At 44.2% G+C, this 22,189-nt stretch overlaps 1 protein-coding gene across 1 annotated transcript; it reads right to left on the bottom strand.

The window, feature by feature from the left end:
* Nucleotides 1–1,353: 1,353 nt before the first annotated feature.
* On the bottom strand, nt 1,354–22,092 carry LOC311252038 (transmembrane protein 151A). The gene is made up of 6 exons (XM_084344799.1): nt 21,473–22,092; nt 11,457–11,792; nt 10,309–10,443; nt 9,775–9,914; nt 9,629–9,668; nt 1,354–9,513 (listed from the first exon to the last, which is right to left on the bottom strand). The coding sequence occupies exons 1-6, from the start codon at nt 21,539–21,541 to the stop codon at nt 8,263–8,265; spliced, it is 1,971 nt and encodes a 656-aa protein (XP_084200925.1). The 5' UTR covers nt 21,542–22,092; the 3' UTR covers nt 1,354–8,262.
* Nucleotides 22,093–22,189: the final 97 nt, after the last annotated feature.

Below are 22,189 nucleotides of genomic sequence, written 5' to 3'. Positions count from 1 at the left end.
AAACACTCGCATGAATAATGAATATTATATATGTGATGGCCTGTCATACTCTGCCGGTGAATGTCAGGGAAATTGTGATAACCTTTATGAATATTGTATGCGCTGTAGTGTGAGACGCCCCAAAATTACTAAGACAAGGACACAGTGATCGCTCACTGCTGGCACAAACACAAGAACCTTTAAGATGATCTATTATAAACAGCTGCAGCACCTAATCCTCCTGATTAACCCTCACAACTGTTGCTCTTAAGATATTTTTTTTTTGATTATCACTTTTAAATAAATGTTTTTCAAGTGTATTGTTCAAGTATTACACATAAAAGTAATCAATTTCAATGTGGTTATTCTGTCATCTTGGTATTTAATTTATACACTGCATGAAAATGTACATGTAATTGAAATACAAGAGTGTTTAGTGTCCTTTGTTGTTGCTATATATTACAAATATAATGTCAATGTTGGGAAATATAAAATACTAAAGGAATATGTTAAAGGTGCAGTATGTTAAGAATTTAAGTAGACAACATTCAAAAAAATAACAAAAAAAACATCAACAGAATGTGAGGAAATAACAGTTTTGATGCTATTTACTTATTGTTGCAGAGGTATCTACTGAAGTTAGCATGCTAAGCAGCTAGCCTCGGCCCATCACCTTTAAAAGCTCACCTGCCAGAGGTGTAAACACAGTCCGGAGCGCTAGCTGCACGGCTAACCGACCTAACTAGCTAATTGCAGATACAGTGAGCAGCAGTTAGCAGTTACTCTGGCGATATTCTGCCCCCTATTGGTTTGGAGTATTAATTAAATAGGTTACCAATTCTTACATATTGCACCTTTAAAGTCAACAATTTTTGTATTTGCAGCTCACTGAAAGTTACTTTTTTCATTTTCTTGTAGTCACAACCCACATCTCCCACTACGATCATAAAAGAAAAGGCATATTCACTTACCAAATTTACTTACAATTTACACAAATAAAGGCATTGTGAAATTAGCCTGCTGATTAAGTCAAAGCTAACGTGGCATCACGAGGGCATCAATTGACCTCCAGAGCCAATCGATACATAATACATGAATAATCCCCTTTTAGTCTGGAATTAACAAAAAGTTCAATTATATTTAACAATATTTAAATTTAAATATTGTAACAGCAGTCTTGCATTATTTTAATAGAGAGAAAATGCTCCAGCTGTCAAAAGCATATCAGCGATGTCGATCAAGTTTAAATGTGTTAATGTTGCTGTGTCCAATAAAATCTATTGTAAGCATTGTGTAAGAATGTATTTATTTCCAATAATATTTTTAAAGTTGTAAAAGATGAGTTAATAAAAGCCACAAGACCAAACCCTGGTATCCCAAGCAGGTTGACTTTATTTGTATCTTCCATGATAATTAATTGTCATCAGGATCGCATCAGTTAACAGTGTTATTGCCACCAGCTCCATTACCCTCACTGTCATCATCATCCACTCAAATGAAATAATTACATTATCTTAAACAGGCCAGTGACAACAGCTATAATCTGGTGTGATATTGACAATCTCATTATCAGTTACATATTAATTAGCTTAAATACTGAGGACATTTTGCTCGACGGTGCTTGAACAGAAAGCCCATTCCTGGCTTTTACACATCACTGTGTAAGACAATAATGCATTGTATGTGACATTATTGTTTTATACTCCATAGAGGCTGCATGTACATAACAACTACATTGTGGTAACAAGTCATTTGTTCGACAGCTCACAAGTAATCCAGCAGCATTAAATATTTAGCGAGAAAGAAACGAGTATCCTGAAGTGTGACGCGGTCATCTCTTCTGAGGTCGGAAGTGAGAGAGCTCTTGCTGCATTGACAAGCAGGATTTTACATGATTACAGCTTTTCATCGTCCAATGATGATACTCAGCTTACAATCAGGTGACACACATTTAAAAAGGCGTTGCTGCATCTCAAACACTAATCGTGACCACACTGTAACTCTAAGCTGACCCCCGATCGTAGAATTAGCCTCGACTCAGGTGGCGATATGTTGTCGCATCGAGGGTAAGCCAGCTCAGCCACCGGAATAAAATGTTGGCATTTTACACGTCTGCAAAACACACATCTGTTCCAATCTGTACATTTCATACGCATCATATCAACATTTCTACAATACTTGTCATGTGAGCTGACTTTCATGTTAGGACATGGAAGAGATAGGTGATAGGTGAGATAGCTGTGAAGCCAGAGACCACTGTTCAAGATGGCGTTTCAACATTCAAGGGTGAGAAACCACTGGGTAGTTTTAACGACACCTCAACAAGTTTTCCAGCTGTGTTTGTGACAACAAAACCAGATTAAAAAAAAAAGATGTCAGGGTAATTTCCATGCCGTGTCAGTGGCAACAAAACCGGATATATTTGATGAGACGTCAGGACATTTTCTAGCTGCGTTAGGTGCAACAAAACGGGATATTTTTGACGATACATTGGGACAATTTGCAGCAGTGTTTGTGGCTAGAGAACCAGCTAAGCCAAAGCAATATTTTCCTAACCCTAACCAAGTGTTTTTTTTAAACCTAAATCCAACCAGACCGTAAGCACAGCAATGTCACAACATAAAATTTAAAACTGACCCTGAAGAAATGAAAACTGTACAGTTTCAACATTGGTTTGCAGAAACGTACCTTGCCAACATTTAATCCGGTGATTGGCTTTGACATGCAACAACACACAGATGTTCATTATTCCAGTGCAAAAACAAAGGGCGATGACACTGTATCACACGGATACAAGGCTCAGTACAGGTACAGTACAATTTTTGCACAATGGAAAATTGCCATTATTCATTATTAAATGAGCAGCAAAAACATACCTGTGGATCAAAAACAGACAGTGATCTTGGCTGCCGTTTTTTTTTTTTTTTTAGCTCTGAGGGAGACTTATTAATGCACACAAATTCACATTAAAGTGTCTGAGGTCAGAGGTCAGAAGGATACCCTGAATTCTGTTTTTGGTCAGTATTGTCTGAGGAAACTGCAATTTGACTTTATTTGGATAGTCCAATGTCAATAGTGCTACAAGTTTGTGAAACTTAAGTCAGTGGATCACAGATTTCTATTGGTTACCTGATAGTTCGTAGAAGCCATGTTAGACTAACTTGAAAATGACAAACAGAAAATGCAGCTGGAATCCATGTGAGTTCTGGTCAAACCAACTCTAAACATGTTTTTTTACAGTGTCTGACAAACTTGGTATGACTACTCGACTCACCCCATGACCACAAGAGAAACAGTAACAGTATTGACAACAATACATCGGTCATAATCGCTAGAGCGTTTTATAAGATAGTGAAGTGATGACGTTGAGAAAGAGGTGGGAAAACAAGAGCAGGATGTTGTGCTCGGGCAACACAAGGGAAACCGTATGTTTGGGCATGAGAAAATGTGTATTTTAGAGCAAACCGCCTTCCTCTCTCGTCGTCGTATTTGTAGTTTGTGCCATATGGAGCAACACAGCCAGACAATGAGTTACGCAGTGGAAATGGAGGCTTATTCACAGTCACCTTTATGTGGTGTTGTTTCAATGACTGAAGCTCCTGTTGTTTGTTGTTATAAGTTCAGAAAGCTGCTTAGCAACATATACAAGTCTGGGCACAAAGCAGGGATATGGGTAATATTGCTCAGTAACACATTCAGTCACAGTAAAAGTCAAACAATAAGAAGATAAATGCACAATCACATAACACTGCGCTGCTCTCTACAGGTTTGTTGCACCTCTGAACGGTGATGTCACAGCAGGTGCTTTACATGAGCTGCCAGAGACAAGTTACCTGGTGTGACATCCCCGAACAGAGTGTGTGCGACACATCTCAGCCCGTGGAGAGCAGGGCAGCAGCTGTTTTCTACCCTGTCTGATTCACTGATGGTTTACCCTCCCAATACCACACATGTATAAGGCTTTGCTGCCACCTAGTGGACAAAAATCCAGCTTGCAAGGTTTAGCCAGACACATTCTGGGTGGATTTACTCATGAGCAAGACAATAACTATTTATTTTTTTTTAGCAAAAGAAAGTGCATTTCGCCTGAAAAGATCAAGTAATCTTGGATTTTCTTTGCTCCCGAGTAAACCGACCCGTTTGTCACCTCCACCAGCACAGATCGTACTAAAGCTCTCTGTGCACGTGCCGCCTGTACCAGCTGCTATTGTCTATGTGCATGCGTGTAAGCACAGGCATTTTCACTTTTTTTTGCTTTGGCATGTCGATGGATTCTTTACGCGTGAACGAGAGCTCGTGTTGACACAAGGACGCAGCGTTAACTGAAATCCTGAGCGCAAAACGTTGGCAACGTCGGACACAAAGGCAACGTAGCTGGACAATTCCATGCTTTCAGTGTGTGTGCGTGCGTGTGTGTCTGTGTGTGTGTATTGTCTGCATGTGTGGGGCTATTATGGGTATTGGATTTAATGTCACACTAGTCTAAAATAAGCTGTTATAATGGCTGCTTCACCGCTGTGACTAAACATGCAAGCGCGCATGAGTATGCGTGTGTGTTTGTGTAAGACATCATGGGCACAAAGTTTCTCTTGGCACACCTGAAGCGGCTGAGGACACACTTTTGACACACTCTGAGATAATAAAACACAGTATAAATATCCATTAACAACACATTTGAGTGAAATACGCTTGAATAAATAAACAAATAAATAAATAAATAAAACCGCAAGCAAGTATAAGTGGGTCCAAGCACCCCACGCAGTTCTGAACCGGAGGCTCACGACCCGAGCTCGGTGGGAAGGAAAGAGCATTGTCCGTTATACAGTAAGGAAATAAACAACCCAACTAAAACATGAGATTTCTAAAGCTTACAAAGGCATTTGGATTTCAGACATCACTTAAACAACCTGAAATAATGTCTACTCAAGTATGCAGATGATATAAAAGTAGCAAATTACAGACTGAAGTGTGGTTATCTGTTTCGTCAGTATTTAGACAGAAATGAAAAAGCAGTCAGATTGTAAATTGGAGCTCACGACTTGTGATTTTCAATTCAGCAACAAAAAGTGCGTGTTGAACAGAACCTTTCCGAGCCGCGTTTCTACAATCAAACAAAAAAAAAGCCCAAATTGAGTGATCGAGTTAGTGAAAGCAACAAAAAATCAAAAAGAGCACAGAAGTGTGGTCGGTGCTTTTTTTTTTTAAGTGCTTCTTTTCATCAATGAGGACAATTTTATCGACATGTCCAGAGACTGAGATGATAAATAGCTGTAAAAATAATTGTCTTTTCACATTTTCACTCCTCTTCCCATCCCGTGGAAGTCTTTGTCCTTCTCCGGTTCTCCAGTCACGTGGAAACACTTGTCCTTGTCGCCATTTGTTTCCTCCTTCCGCTAGTTTCCCCGTGCCCAGTTCAGCTTGATGGCCCCCACAGCTACCCGAGATCCAGAATCAGTGTGTGTGAATGTGTGTCAGAGTGTGTGCGTCCTGTACGCCAAACCAGGTCAGCACTCATGCTCTACTTTAAGTTTCCAGAGGGTTTCATTGAGAGATCGTTCCTGTTCAGGTTCAGATGTTTGTCGCGACAGTATCTCTGTGCCTGTCCGTGTGTCCGTTATCGCCGTCGAGCATCATTTTTCACTCTTTCAGTGTGCTTTTCAGTATCGTGTCCAAAGTGAGCAGATAGAGAACGAGGGAGACCCTTCCCGACATCGCAAGTGGTTGAAGTGACCTCTGAAGGGCGCTATGAAGAAAAGGTTAAGAAATGTTCGTCTATCTACTGTAACTGCTTCTTGCTACTAGTGTGCTTTGTAAAATATATGCATCAAAGCACTGATGTTTGTGTTGTACGTGCCAACGGCCTCTCCCTGGACTGGTTCCCCACGAAAACTCACGAAGTGGGACGTGGTTAATCGCTGCGGATTCTCGTCTACATGTGTCTAAAAATATTCAGATTTGTGTTGAATGATCATTAATCACTGCTTTTTGGCAACGGCGGACGTATTTGCTACAACTCTCTTAGTAGCTCCTGCACAATAAGTGTTATTGAGTCACATGCATCTCTGTGCCAGCAGACTTTTTTCCCCACATTTTAACGTGAGGCGATGTGTTTTTTTAGAGAGCACTGTGGCTTATTTGCAGGTGATTCTTCAAGAGGAGGAGGGAGCAGCGCGGCACAATCGGGCCAGACCTATTCCATCACAGGGCCGGGCGTTGTTGATAGTGTTGTTGTTTTTATTTCGTCGGCTGCAGTAAAAGTACAAAGAGACTGAAAGTTTAATTTCTTCTTATATGGTTTTTGTTATTATTATTATTATGGAGGATACCAGCTGAGCTTGAGAGCTCAAGTTTTACTTCTCATGCAGTCCAATATTATGGACATAAATGAGATAACGAGGTGTTTTTTCATGCCTAAACACATACAGTAGTGTGATATATAGAATATTGATATTGGAGGAAGGTTTACTGGTTATTGTCATCTTTTTCTTCGTATTGCGCAAGCCTATCTTTGGGTACAAATGTTTACAACTAGAGCGCGACTACACAGGCATAACTGGTGGAAATTAGCCAAAGATTTAGCAACCTGCCAATACCTTTAAAGTCCAATATATTTTTGTCGATACTTTTGCTCCCGGGACGCGTTGGGTAAACTCGCAGATCAAATCTCGTCGTGTCCTTGAAAATATTCAGACCTGAAATAGCGAGAGAGGACGTCATAAAACTTCACGGAAGTGGTTTATAAAAAATCTGATCCGAGAGGAGAAACCTTCCACCTTCATAGAGGAGATGTGATATGAGGAGTGAGCCGAGATGAAATCCGAGCCGAGCATTTCCAGGAGCGGAGAGAGGTGTATCGCATAACCGCCACTTTAAAAAGGAGGAAAAGGGAGGAGCAGAGGGAGAGAGGATGGCGGAGGGAAAGAGGAGGGGAAGTTCATGATGGATGCGCTGGTTCTATTTTGGTACGACAGCCTCGCACGATGTGCTAATTGCAAAAGAAGAAGTTAAAAAAAAAAAGGGACGTTGCGCCGAACTCATCGTGTTTATAAAAAGCAATAGATGTGTTGCTCGGTGTTACACCTCTACACTCGAGAAAAGGAAGAGGGAGTAGGTGACGAAATGGAGACAGGAGCAGGGTGGAGCTGAGAAAGCACAGGAAGCAACGGCTCCTCTGTTTATGGAGGGTTTTTTTTCGATCAAGCTATATCGCAGTAATGGATAGAGGGCGGTGGGGAAGCGAGGAGTGAGATGGCATGAAGAGACAAGGAGGAAATCAATGCTTCTCCTCTTTTATTGTATCCTTTTGGTCGCCTGCCATATGCTGTGTGAAGCTGATAACTGCGTATTAAAAGACCTGGAGTAGGCGTACTTTGTCACTGGAACATGTTTGAAGGAAGTTATTCGGGAACTGTTTGAATGTCCTGATCAGATTGAAGGTCAGGATTGCTGCTCAGAGGGTGTTATCTTTTATCTTCGTCTCCTCCTCTTGAGTTGATCGTTTTGATTGAATTCACTGAAGTCAGTGCTGCGGCCATTTTGTATTCTCTGTCACTACTCGCCCCTTTTTATCTCCACATTTTCCCATTTTCGTTGCGTCTCTCCCTCTACTTCTCTACACCGTAGTTTGTGATCCCTTGCCGTCCCATCGGTTTCCTCCCTCGTCTGAAATATTTAGGAATTCTTTCCTCTTTCCGCTTATTTTTAGTCCACCTCCACGTAGATTGATTTTTTAGCATCAAAATACCCTTTGAAAAAAATACCCGCTACCACTCAGCTGGTTTGGAGTCTCTCCGCTGCTCTCAAACCTGCTATTTTTAGACTCGATACGCCTCCCTCTCCTGTTCTTGCATAGATATATCTTAAAATAGACATTCCGAACTTTTCGGTCTTTCCGTTCTTCCCTCGTATCCGTAAGCTCGCCCGCTCTTACAGTCTCTGTGTAGCAAAGTCTATGATTGGAAGGATTTTCTTTCCTTCACTCCATCCGTCATTTCTTCTGAACCAGTCTGTTTCCTGCCTTTTTTACAGTACGCATTCTCCTTTCCCTTTCGACCACCCATCTCCTTTCCCCCTCTTTCCTTGATGATTCTGTCCGTCACACAGCTGTTCTCGCCTCTCGTGCTTTGTTCTGACTGAATCCTTTCTTCCCCCACTTCATATCTCATTTTCCCTCACCCACTTCTCATCTGATCCACTCTTTCCTCTCTGTTCGCTGCCTTCTTTCATCTCCCTCGGCCTCTGCCCATACTTTCTTCCTCTTAATGTTGTTTGTTCTTCCGATCGTCACATGTCGTCTCCGGCGTGGCAGCTCTCCTCTCCGTGTATGATGAGGACGGGGAAGAAGAATGCGTCCTGGTAGGACGGAGGACGCTCCCTGCCTCCCCCGCCGCCTTCTCTCACCTCTACTCCCCCTCCGCTGTCTTGCTCCGCTTCTTCATCCCTCTCCCTGCCTCCTCTTCCCCCGTCTTCCCTCCTTCTTGCCTCCTCCTCCTCCTCCTCCTCCTGCTCCTCTTCCTCGTCCCCTTCTCCTTCTAGCACTCCCCTCGTCTCCTCATTGTCCTGTCTGGAACCCAACCCCAGGAACCCCCCACCTCCTCCACTACCTCCCCCTCCTCCTCCTCCTCCACTTCCTGCTCCTCCTCCACTTCCTGCTCCTCCGTCTTCCCTACTTCCTCCCAGCCCTCCTCCCATGCTTCTGGAATGAAACAGGCTGTTATGGCGCCCTCCTCCGAGTCTCCCTAGGGAGAATCCACTCCGACTGAGCACCAACCTTCCTCCTATACCCCCACCGCCCTGCCCTGCCGCCCTGATGCCTGCCACGGTGGCGTTCAGGAGGGCTGTGGTTCCCATCGGGGCCCTTAGCCTGGAGGGAAGACTTGAACTTGAGGTGGTTCTCCGGCATCGGGGACAGCTCTGGAGGAGGTAAGCCGAGTTGAACACCACAGGCAGAGCCAGAGGAGGCGGGTTGGGCCCCTGGCTTGGGGTGGTGCATGGGGGCCCAGAGATGGGCGTAGAGGCCGTAGGGTTTGACCCCCCACTTGTGTCCATGTCCATAAGGAGGGCTTCAGAGTAGCTCGGCACCATCTGTTGGTTACAACGAATGTGCCACTCCAATTCTGTCATGTCCACCGTGTTGACCCGAGAGATGGCTCTGTAACTCGTCCCATTTAGGCCAATTCCAATCCCAATTCCTCCCGGGTGGATTCCATTCTCAGTCCCCCCTTCGACCCCATCCGTTCTGCCACCTGGCCCTCCTCCACCACCTCCTCCGCCGCCGTCCTCGTCCTCCCCGAACAGCTTCTCCACATGGTAGTGGACATACGCTGTGCGATACTCTGACACGACCCGCAGCGGCCAGGACAGCAGGAAAGCGGAAGCCAGCCAGAAGACCCTGTGCCTGGAAAACCACGGCTGGTGCGCGGGATCTGGGAACGCCAGGATGTGTTCGCGGAAATCCACGTTCTTCAGGTGCATCCCCTCCCTGGCCTCCATGTAGTCGTCAAGCCCCTCGTTCTCCCCGAAGAAGCGCGCTCGCTTCGAAGAACAGAAAGAGAATAGAAGACATTAGCCATGTGTCATCTCCCAGGTCAAGGAGCATATCTTAAACAAACTACATTAGTTTCAGGGGTAACCAGACCAAACATCTTACCTGGGTGAGGTAGGCAGCTTCAGCACGTGCACTGGAGAAGCTAAAGAGCAGAAAAGTTAGTTAATAAACCCTTCAATCCCCAAAATAATCACGTTAAGATCAACTTTGCCCCGATGTGTTCAGACCAATTAAGATGAATGTCTAACCTGAAACACTTGGTGAAGCGGAGGCGAACAGCAGGGTGCAGCTGCAGATCCAGCAGCTCCTTTGACACGTCTTTGACACCATAGCGGGCGTAGTCGAACTCTGAACTGGAAGCATGAGTGTTCACCCGCTCGTGGTAGACCTGAGGGAGGAAGGAAGGACGGAGCAGGGCGTAGATGGAGGGAAAGAGTTTAATGGAGGAGAAACGGGCGGAGTGAAGAGGGAGAACAGATGGGAAGTTTGAGAAAGAAGCAATGAAGTTATTGGGAAGACACTTTCACACCTTCATATGCAGTATGTTTCAGCATCAATAAAGCATGGTTACTAAGTAGAATGATATTTTTCTTACTGCACACAGCTGTTAGCACACAGCCCCGCAATATTTCACTAAAGGTGAAAGAAATTTGCATAGCAGTTATTTTAATATTTACTAAATCAAAACTTAAGTTTAACAGTGTAGCTATTAACTATATGAAAACAAACGGGTGAACGTGAGAGCAAGTCATCGCACGTGCATTAGGAACGATTCTCCTCACCTGTGTGGTCGTATAGGCATCTCCGTTGCGGTATCTCGTCACCTGTCTGGTCCTCCTCACGTAGTGATAGCTGATGGCCTTCCACCAAATGCAGGGCGTGGCCTGCTGAAGTCTCTGCACACGCTCGTACACTTCCTGCGTCAAAAATGTCAGAATATCAGCTCAGTTAAACGTCATGTCGATAACATATTCATGGAGACAAATTAGTAGCGATAGAGCACAAACTGGCAACCACTTGAGGGGGCAGATGATTCGAACAACAGCGCTGTCGTGATGTGAATGCGATAGTAGGGGGAGGGTGTTATCAGTAACACCTTTAATTAAAGCCATATTTAAATATGACTTTCTAACTGTATTTGATTATTTGAAAAACATGTAGTTAGTTTTCCTAAAATACTGATATACTGCGGATGCAACATTGTCTGAGAAGTTGGTAGAAGCAGAAACAAACAATTAAGTTCCTATTGTTTGCAGACAGCAGAGTTAGTTCTGTGCAATCTGGTGCAAGTCAGGCCCTGCCACAGTTAGTTTACGGTGTTATGATTTGGTTTATTTATTCTCCATTCAGAGCTGTCTTTATCATAGTGTGCGTGGCCCTGACAGTCTGGACTGTCGTAAAAATATATTTTCTTTTTGACAGTTGAAGATAGCCGAGATGAACAGCGAGCGCCGCTCTTTTGAATGCAATGTGCTCCTGGAATTCCTGATAATAGACAGCAGAGCAGAACAGACAAAAGATAGACTGGCGCCCCCAGGTCAGCTCATTTCCATACGAGTGGGCAAATATCATTTTTCCCCACAGTCGAGTGAGAAATTGAGAGTAAAACAATGTTCTCTCCTTGAGAAGTGTTGAAATTACTGACGTAAGTACGTGAAACTTTGGACTGTTGAAGGATTTTTGTATCGCACAGCAACAAGACATGTAATACAGCATCACTTTATTTATTTAACCTCTTTACTTTTAACATTTTGCTGACACTATCGTACTGAAGAGGTTTGAATGAGTAAACAGATTCTGCTCTTCAAGGTCATACACTCCTATTGCAGGCTGGTAGACTCCAGTCTGTTGGGTTTAAGTGTTTTAAAAGCTGTTAGATTGTGCTCTCTCAAAGCTTAAATTCAATACTCAAACTGTTTCTCACACATACTTGGAATTCAGCATGAGCCAACATCGCCGTCTTGGAGAAGCAGTGCCAGCACTCCACCAAGTAAACCACATACAGCATTGCCAGGAAGGCCAGGGGGATGTAGATGTAGCCGGTGGAGCACGGACTCTCCAAGTGCTGGATGTCATAGTAGGCCGCCGAGGTGGCGTTGTCGTCGGAACGGATTGGTATGGAGGAGGAGCCGAGGACGGGTACGCGACAGAGAGCGCACCAGGCGAGCGTGGCGAAGCAGCCGTACATGAGGAGGGTCAGGAGGAGGCACTTCCAGTGGGACTCCCGACACAGGGAGGAGGCCAGAGACTGTTGGACTGGCCGCTGCTGCGGGGACACAGAGACGAGAGAGGTTAGATGCTCGCTTCTTGCAACAAATGTATCAAGCAGATCACAACAACAGTTAATGTTTGTGTGGTTATGTATCCAGGACCCCCACATTTTACTGCTTTCATGGGAGATCAGACTCTACCTTCTGGGATTCAGGACCTGAGCCGCTGCCATCCGATTGTCGATGCTGGATTTCAAACATGCTCGTGGTGGGAATGGGGGTCAGTTCACTACTTTGGCCCAGACTAAAGTATTTAACCATTGAAAGGATTGCCATAAGACTTTGCATTGACCTTCATCATCCTAATGGCTTTGGCAAAAATGGTAAACATCGCACCTTCTTTACATCAACATGTTAGCATGCCGGTGTTAACATCTGAGCCGAGGCGTCACCGTGCCTCACAAAACTACAAGTAGTTTAGTGACTGTTCGTTGACAACGACAGCTCCTCAAGAGGTTTGCGTAGCAGATTTGAGGACTCTAGTCCGAGTTTGGCCAGTGGATTTGATATATTTCTACATTCTCACATTGACGGTCAAGATTAAAATGAATAATACAGTATGCTTCATAACATTAATGTTTAATAAGGTCTGACAGGTGAGAATGCTTGCAGCTTTAAATGCTTGTGAAGGAGGCACCGCAGATTTTGTACACCTGATAACCCCCGGTGACTTTTTAATAATCATAATCTTCCTGTTTGGTAAACAGCGTCATATTGCAGAGCGAGTGGGTAAGCTGAGGTCTTGACCAAAGGAACGCATTACACCATCCCCTTACCCATCACGGGATAAGTGCTGGATATTAGACACACACACACTCACACACAGCTTATGCCTCTCTCTAAGTGCACACTTCGACATTGCCTCATTTGCACTGCGAAGACATCGTATTACAGTGCACTCAAACACACACACACACGCATTAGATACACAGACATAGATGGTCTAATGTGCCCCTTCTTCTCTCTCCATCCTGGCACACGCCGGCGTGCACGTTCTCAGCGTTGTAATGCAGCCAGCGGAGTGTGTGTGAATAATTTAGATGAGAACAATGCTTCCAGACTGTTCTCTAGCTAACTGACTCCACTCAAACATCGGCAGCGTCGCGCTGTCGCTTCGATTTGTGCGTGCGAATGTGAGGGAGGCGAGGGGTTAGAGCGCTTTCGTGCGGTGTGCGTCGTAAAACGCATGCAGAGATGGAGTTTGCGCACGCCTGTCCCGTGTCACGTTCATGTGCGTTTGGGTTTTCCTTGTTGTCGTCCTCCGCCTGGCGCTGAATGCGACAAGGCGAAAGAGCAACAAAGCAGATGAGGGAAAAAAAAAAAAGGTGGGATGACACCAGTGTCCTCTCCTTCTCTCAGCCAAGTCTGCCTGTCCTGTCAGCACACCTCCCCCTCCCTCCCTCTCTCTCTTCAGCTCTCACTCCCTCAATGCAGCCACAATTTGCTATCCACTGGCATATTTGGCTGGCTGCAACACACACGCCAGCCTCTCCCCCTCTCTCACTCTCTCTCTTTTTTTTTTTTTTTTTTTTACTACTGTACGTCAAGGGCAAGTAGTGAAAGGCAGGGAGAAGGGCACCGACACTCCACCAGTCCAACATCTATCTACAAAAAGCCTCCAGCTGCACACTCAGAGATCCAAAAATAGGCTAAACACTTCAAAAAAGACATGAAAATGATCATAGTGCCAATTCAATATCATCTTGTTTGCTTTCTGTCTGCCTCTTCTGTCCACATCCTCCTTCACTTTCCTTATGTAATCTTTCTTCTCCTTCCCCGAATCTTCCCTCCCACCTCCCGAGCTTTTACTCTCCGCTTCCAACCTAAGTCTCTCCTCACCCGCACGTCTCCTCCTCTGTTACATCCTCTCTGAAAGTCTGTCTCTAAGTGGATTGATTGGGCTAAAAGTGTAGTGTACAGAGAGAGAGAGAGAGAGAGAGGAGAGAGGGGAGATGAGGAGCGTGAGAGAGAGACAGAGAAACGGTCATGAACTTTTCATGAATGCAAGTATGAAAGGAAGCAAAATGAGAGGGAGTCGGAGAGGAGAGATGGGAGGAGGGGGAGGGACTAAAGAGATGGCAGCAGCGACAGACTGCACCTCTCTCCAGGGAACTCCACTGCCAAAATCCATCCTGCTCGCTCTCCTCCTGCCCTCCCTCTCTGTCAAACTCATTTTGTCTTCCTGGCTCCAATTCTCTCTCCTGTCCTTTTTCTTCTCACCTTATGCAGATAAATGTTGCATAAAAAAAATAAGAGAATATTCTTGCAATAATAAAAAAAAGAAAACCTGCATGATTCCTGGCTGACATTTCATCAAGTCTCTGCAGCCGGTGGGTGTGTGCCCAGCGAGAGGAAAATCTGCCCCAAGACAGGAGTCAAATTATTCCTGTATGCACTTACGTCAATCATTATTTGTTAGAATAAGCAGTTCTCCCTCCCTCAGGTACAAACCACCCCCCCCTTGCTAAAATGTTGTGTCACTGAGAGACATAGCCCGGAGAGGCTTTTTACACAATCAACCAAGTAACAAGATTTTCCACAAGAGTTTGGTTCAGAAGCAGTGCTTACAGCGATACCGCACATAGTGCAAACTGTTTTTCTGACGTAGTGGACTCGGATATAGAAGTGCTCTTATTTTTACAGGAATGGGACTTTGCTATATAAAAACTGAGAGGCAATTTTGATTGTCACAGAGGAGCTGATAGAGGATGAACATCCACATTCAGTAACAATGCACACATACTGGCCAAAAAAAACAATATCACTATCAATTTAATCACAATCACGATCCATGATCTCTTTTTTTTGTTTTGAAATGCCCTGTAGACTGTAGCCAGGCTTGAAGGAGCCTATGAATGTCTCCATTCGCACCATTAAAAGACAACATTGCATTTAAAGTGGGTCATCTGATGTGGGGTTGTACCGTCAGCTCTCCCCCTGTGTGGAGAAGCAGCACGTAGCACTCAACAGGGGAGCAGAGCGTTGTACTGCTAAACGGGAGCGACAGCAAGACGTATTTTAGCCACCTCAAAGAAGGCACGCCTAAGAAAATGTAACTCTGTTTATGTGTATGCTATATTTTGCACATTTTTGACGCTTTACATTGCCTCAGGCAGCCCTTTCCTTCAGCACTACATTACCTCAACCCTACAACGTCCATATTCCTACGCACAAGTGCACCTGTGCCTGCTGTGCACTTTATTACGCCTAAGATCAGCTGTTTGGGTTGGACTTTCAGCGGCTGTCTGAGGCATGGTAAGGCTAAAAATGTTCAAAATATAGCATACGCTAAAATAAATTCAACTCATACTCAAACAAATTGGAGGCAGCGTATCACCAGAGTAACCGCTCACTGTGGCAAACTGTAGCTGGTGTTAGCTAGTTAGCTCAGTTAGCCATGCAGCTTGTGGCCCGGACTGGAAGATCAGAGCAGTGGGAAAGTGTTGATGTTTATACGGCTAGCACAGAAGCTTTGAACCAGGACGCTGGTTAGCACGCTAACTTCAGCAGATAGTATCTCTGCAACACAATACATGTCCTAATGTCAAAACTGTTATTTCTTCACATTTTGGTGAAAATTTTAGCTCATTTTTGATTGTTTTCAACTAAAATCTTACACATTGCACCTTTAAAGATGGTTCATTTTTGGCACAAGCTTCATAACCGCCATGCTGCTAGCTATAACTCATGTTGCATTGTTTACGATGTGTCACGTGAAGTAATTCTTCCAATCACGGATGCCTACAAGATCGATCACGATCTGAAATCATCAGATTGTACCCGCCTACATACTGTCTTATTTAAGGAATGAGTATTATAAAGCAGAAGCAACTCGGAAATAAGAAAATCTTCCACCAACACCTACTTTTACAATGTTCTTAGGGATGCAATGGGTCAACGTTTTTCATCCTGAAGAACCCAACCAATACCAGTCATGTCAAGGTCAAAAATCGATCTGCTTAATAAGATCGGCGATGACGATTTAACTTGGGTGCGTTTCGAAGCATCAACTGGAAGCCACAACAGAGCTTTGTGTAAAGCATTGATAGAAACAGGTCTTATTCAGGTTACCGGACCGGAGTCTCTCCACTGCCTCATATCTACCTCAAGCTCAGAATCTGAAATAGCCAGTCAAGCTTTGATCTGATCACAAAGCCTCTCTGAGGAGTGACCACAACACAATACAGGGGAACCGAGCTGGTGAACCAGTGACCAATAGGTACGGTGCAGATTTTTGGTTGTGTCATGATCCTCTTTCAGTTCCAGCTGCCTCTGTTGAGCCTTGGCTCGTGTGTCAGGCTGTAACGGATCAAAGGCAAAGCTCACTCTCGCTGAAATCGTTATGAAAAGAAATCTATACAGCCGAGACCGAAATGGTGTCAGCTTTCATTTTGTTCATCCTGAAAGTTTGGACTGTTCTCCTCGCAAGCTGTCTGAAGAGGCTGATCCAGGGTGGTCCTTTTATGACATATTCGTCATTAATGTTTCATTAAAGACTTCAATTCGGAGCTCAACCCATCAAACCTTAGCAGACAAAACTGTGCTGTGCTGAAAATACTGATACTTTGACACATTGTCTCTATTTTCTATATATATTCCTCTGCATCCACAGCCACAAGAGACAGCTGCCTGAAGAAGAGCCAACAGAGCTGACACGAAACTTTGACCACGGGCTGTTTGTTTCGCTTTTTTGGACACGTATCACAAAACGCAGTTTTCAAAGAAGCATTTCTTTCTTCTCGGTGCATGGATTTTGAAGATCCTCTGCATACTGTACTGGAGTTATTTCCTGCCTCTACTTGAAACTGCAATTGACAGAGCTTTTTCATTAATAGGATTTGCTTCAGCCAGTAAATGTCTTTGAATTCAATCATTGTTCTATAATCTGGTCTGGTAGCATTTGCTGTAATATGGTACTGTGTGCAATTCTGCCACATATTTAGTTACTGGCTCTTTGTATTTATTTGTGCACCGGTCAGACTCGAACATCTGTAACTCTATTTCACTTGGCTTAGTAGTGAAACTAGCTTAGCCTACATTCTGTCTGCAGTACTGCATGTAAGGTACTGCTTTTGAGGCAGTGATAGTTTATTTTCCCACCCTACCTCCCTACATGTAAACACTTTCTAAACAACCCAAAACAACATTAGAATATTCCACATTCATGCACCGGGCTGTTTGTGTTTACAAATCCCTCTTTGTATCACGGTTTCTAGCAGAAAACGTGTTTTGCTCTCTCTCTCCCTCTGCTCACACTGATTCAGCTGGTTAGGTGCGACTGGAGCAGCTATAATTAGCAATCCTAGCATGTGGGTGGCAAGAGAAGTGAGGAAGCGAGGACAGGAAAAAAGTGCTGTTGAAGCCTGCGGTGCACTGTTAAAAAATGATGTGTCATTTCAACACAATTGGGCAGAGTCGCTTCGGATGTCAGGTTTCCACTATCTCTGCTGCAACAACAAATAAATTGTTTGCACTTGATGTGTTTCGGAAATCAAATGTGTCATCTAGCACTCACTGCGCTAAAAATATTACTGCTGTTACTGGAGTGGGTTCAATTCAGACTAATTATCCACCAATAACAATTATCAGCAGGTCGGGTGGAGGTCAATATTACTGAAAGCAGTCAGCTTTGCAAACAGCCTGATTGTAATGTCAAGAAAACATTTTTTGCTGTGTGGACTGGAAAAAGATCAAGTGTTTTTAGCTATAACTATTGTTATAGTATAGTATAGTAAACTGGTGATCTACAGAAGACATCTGCCTTAATGTTCGACGTCTCGTATCACCTTCTCCAGTTTAGCAATTCACAATCTATCTCGCGAAGCACAAGTGCTTTATTAGTAAACCTAATGGCTGTTCTGCACATTGTTGGTCTGCTTCATGATGGCAGCCAGCCTGCCTCCACGCTGTACTTGATTCTCCATTAACGGTGGCAGTGTGCCTTCATTTAAGGTTTGCAGCGTTCGGTAGAAAATGACAATCATCAACTCACATTCAGGATTGTTTTTTGACAATGATTCTTGGGGACACAGTGTCGGGTTCGGGTTTGTGTGACCAACTGACGGGGACAGTCAGGCAATATACTGTTTCTTTTTTAATGTATCTGTGATGTGTTTGTTGTTCTTTCATTATTATAAGCTTCTTTTATCTATTAACATTTTTTAATCTGGCTTTGTAAAGTGTCCTTGGGTGACTTGAAAGGCACTTATAAATAAAAAGCACTATTATTAGTGTTATAATTATTAATTTGATGACTGTGAAACAATCTGCTACAAATATTTATATGAACAGATGTTGCAAATCATCCCGGGGGGTTTCTTGGATGTTCAGTGCGATTTCAATCCAGTCCAGTGAAAAATACACAATTGGTGAGACCTAGAATACACAAAGAGAATAACAAAAACTAGAAAATTTAGCTCCAAGAGCAAAACTTCAGAAGTTCAGAGCTAAAAAAAGTATTTGGAGTAGAGCTATCACATTTTACAAGGTCCCTTGAATTTAATAGAAGTTTTTTACATGAATTCTTTGGAGAAAATCCATGACATGAACATGAGTAAGCATGAAATGACTACAGGCTTTCGTATTCCTGTCAAAAGGGAGGGTTGGATACTTTTATTTCCTCCTCCATCACTGTAGTTTTTTCATCCCGTCACTCATAAGACTCCACACACACATCAGTTTGCTTCCTCCTCCCTGCCTGTGCAAATTAAAAAACAATTAGGAAGTTAGGATCACCTGGTTTGAAGCTACAGACCTCTAACGGAAAACGTGTCGGCATCGTTGTGTGAGAATCCGATTGCGTGGAGGTACGTAAGAATGAAAAATGGGATTTTAATATTAATCATGTGGCTCTGCTTCATTTGTCTTAATGCTTGTATGAGTGTACATGCATCCCCGTGTGGGCCAGAGCGTGAATGAAGTTAAGTGAGATAATGTTTAAGAGAGGGAACAGGGGATGGGATGATGAAGGTGCATACTCCCTGACAGGCAAATCTAAAACAGGAAGCAGACCAAGAGGGGAAGAGCAGAGAGAGTAATGGAGGCAGAGACCAGATGAAGACTGAATTCGTTGCATTACATTGCACTGTCTGTACTGCAGGCATGGATAAAGACTGAAGAGTAGTGGGATAAAGCGAAAGGCATCATTTAACAGGCTTAGTACTCTACATATTATGTCCCTGGGGCTTTAAATTACCACCAGCCAATTGCCAAATGCTCAATTCTGTCAGTTTTATTAGCCATTTCTTGGGTAGACCAGTTATTATGTTGTAAAAAGTGGTTGGACAGTTATGATATAAAACTCCTCTTCTAACTTACAATCAGTTAAAGAAAAAGTGAGCTCCATGCCTCGAAGCCACTCAGGAAAGATATTTAAAGCTCATTAGAGCTAAAACGATTTGTCGATTAATCGACTATTCAATTGACAGAGGATTCATGGCCGCCGGAGTGAAATACCTACGAGTCGTTCGGTTTAGATTTTTAAAATTGCTGCTTTTGTGGCCCAGGGAAACCATGGTGGGCTTTCCTGACACTTTATAGACAAGAAATTAATCCAATCATCAATCAAAAATAATAACATTCACAGGATGTTAAGGTGTGACAAGCTCCAAGGCTTCAGACCTGGTACCTAGTTCAGTTTGACCTGTCTGAAGTGTGTCACCAGCCTATCACCACTGGTTCTTACGCTAAAACAACACACCCAACCTTTCTGCACAAACCAAGCACACTCCACTGGTCTACCTCTCCTTCCTTGTAACCCATTACACAACTCTGCTCGTCCCATAAAGGTTCACTCCGTCATTATGTTTTAAGTAGTGCAACTGGGAATGGTGGGGCGAATATGCATCCTCAGTTAGCCATGGATATCTATTTTCCTGGCAACTGACTTACGTAATGTTTTGTCATGCATGTCTCCTGGGTTTTGATTAGAGAGATGCTGTGTTTGAAAAACGATGCTGCTTCCCAAGTAGGGCTGGGCGATAGGCCTTAAAATACAATATGTATCTCAATATTTTGAAATACCCTAAAGCGCAATTTATAGCTGCTAGGACCGGATGATAACATTTAATATTACCAAACACCTTGCTAACAATATTGCAGCCTTTAAAACCAGGAAAAGACAGCATAATATTGAAAATTTGAAACAATATATTGTCTCATATCACAACATCAATACATTATCCAGCCCTATTCCCAAGTAATGGAGTAATAGTGGAGGTCTGTAATAGTTTAAAGGTGCAATATGTAAGAATTTTAGTTAAAAAAATTCAGAAATTAACTAAAATTAATAACAGAAGACAACGTTTTGACCATATGTCAAAGACATCTTCTATGTATTGTGTTACAGAGATATCTAATGAAGTTAGCACGCTAACCAGCTAGCCCTGAGCCGCTTTGAACCTCAAGAGGTGAGAGTCCGATAGTAAACAACGCTTACACTCCCCTGGTGCTTCTAACTCCCAGTCAAGGCAGAGTCAGCTAATAGGTAGCTGCATGGCTAATTGAGCTAACTAGCTAACAGCAGCGGTTACTCTGGTGAGTATATATTTACCGAGTGGCCTATTCTTACATATTGCACCTTTAAGGAGTTTAAGCCGACTGTGTGTGTGTGTGAGAAAGACAGCGAGGTGGCACGGGAGTCAGGTTCATGGCTTTCTACTGTAAGCGTAAACATGAACCTCTGAACGAGACGCCATTTCCCTGAGTAAGGACTTTTGCTGTAATGGGTCAGGCAGCTGAGTAGGACTTAAGAGGAGGCGTAGCAGATGTTGGATATGAGTATAAGGAGAGTTGGGAGGCCACACTTTAAAGGGGCACCATGTTTTCTGGGGAGAAAGACCTTCATTGACTGAATAAACAAACAGTTTCATACTTTGTTTACATGTGGCGGACCCTGCCACCTTCCTAGCTTCAAACAACTCTCATTATTAATATTGTAAATATCAAAATTCTGAGTTTGAATTACTTCTCCAAAACCACATAGTGCCCCTTTAAAGCAAACACACTGCTGATTTGTTTATATCCGACAACAATAAATGGTCATCGGTGTAAAAAGCACTGTACGGCACACAGCTCGGGGGTGTTGTTCTACATTATCACCATTCACACAGTGTGTCAGAGTAGTTTTGTGCGCGTTTGTCCAAACTGTGATGTCACCCTCCAGTGAGTTTCAGTGGTGTCAGCTGCTGGACGGACACGCTCTACTATGCTGAGCACCAGCTCCCCGAGGACTCACACATCATAGTCCACAGCGTTGTCAGACGTGTCACATCAATACTGAGGCTTTATTTCTCGACAGGCATTTTATTTAGGGTTGCCTCCCCTCTCTGTGTTTACCTAAATCACACACAGCCCCATCACCTCCGCTCACATTAAAGCCAAGGTCCCGCTCCGTGTCCTTGCTCTTGTGCAAGGCACGAAGGACTTGTTCTCCTCAGTGACAGCAAATACACGTTTTGTCAATGAACGAGCAGCAGTCGATGTGCGAGGTACAAGACGACGTGCAGCAATGACATAAACACACAGTGTGCCTCTTCTTGCAGGAGCAACAACAAAATATAATTATGCGCAACTTTTAAGCTGGCTGCACTCTTTCTATGTACGCACACACAACCGCGTGCTCGTTAGGGTTTGACACAACAAATACGGAAAATTAAAAAAAAATGTCCTTCCTCACCTGCTCTCGTCCTGACCCTTCCTCCAAAATGGGCTCTTCTGCGGTGGCCGTCTCCTCCTCCGTCTGCATTTTCCCGCTTGCCACTCCTTCCTTCCCTTAGAACCGGGCACAGGCAGCTCCCTCCCCGGTAACGTCCGAAGGCAGGGACCTCCCCGGCGGAGCAGCGAGCTCGGTCACCCCATCCGCCGCAAGTCGGTATCCAGTTTCACGATGGCGGGGCCTGAGGCAAATAAGCATCATCTACTCCGGATGTCGGTGACCCCCCTCCCCTCCCAACTCCTCCTGCCGTCTTCACCGTGTTCTCCTCCCGCTTCTCTGACCCCGCTCAGTGCGTCTCCTCCGGCCGCTCCATCCTTCGCCTCTCCGCTAAAACGTAACCGAGCACCCCAAAGTCAAAAGCCCGTCGCCCTCCCTCGTCGAGCCGCTGTCGCTGCCTCTGCCTCTCTCTCGTGATGCTCAGCTGCGAGTGTGCGTATGTGCACGTGTGCGCGCGCGACCGACGGCGCAGGGGGAGCCAACCGGAGCCGAGGATCCCTCGAGCTGCAGATGCGCGAATTAAGAAAGACGCGACGGGTGATTTTTTTATTGCGACAAACGCGGAGGATAAATGCGAGGCGTCGACATGCAACAGTGACATTGAGGGCTCGTGTCATGCACCAACTTTCGCCACGGTTGCACCTCGCATCGGGTCCCCGTTGACGTCACAAACCAACATTC

This window comes from Pagrus pagrus (genome assembly GCF_965226575.1).
Source record: "Pagrus pagrus genome assembly, chromosome: 22".
Classification (NCBI taxonomy): Eukaryota; Metazoa; Chordata; class Actinopteri; order Spariformes; family Sparidae; genus Pagrus; species Pagrus pagrus.
The sequence above is the reverse complement of the archived record's forward strand: the minus strand, read 5'-3'. Positions and strand labels throughout refer to the sequence as shown.

What these genes read in the sequence shown, in the direction of transcription:
- LOC311252038 (XM_084344799.1), bottom strand. Translation starts at nt 21,541, where the DNA reads ATGCAGACGGAGGAGGAGACGGCCACCGCAGAAGAGCCCATTTTGGAG. An exon ending in AAGGGTCAGGACGAGAGCAG is followed by an intron (nt 11,793 to 21,472) that starts GTGAGGAAGGAC and finishes GTGTCCCCGCAG; the next exon opens with CAGCGGCCAGTCCAACAGTC. An exon ending in TGGCTCATGCTGAATTCCAA is followed by an intron (nt 10,444 to 11,456) that starts GTATGTGTGAGA and finishes TTTTTGACGCAG; the next exon opens with GAAGTGTACGAGCGTGTGCA.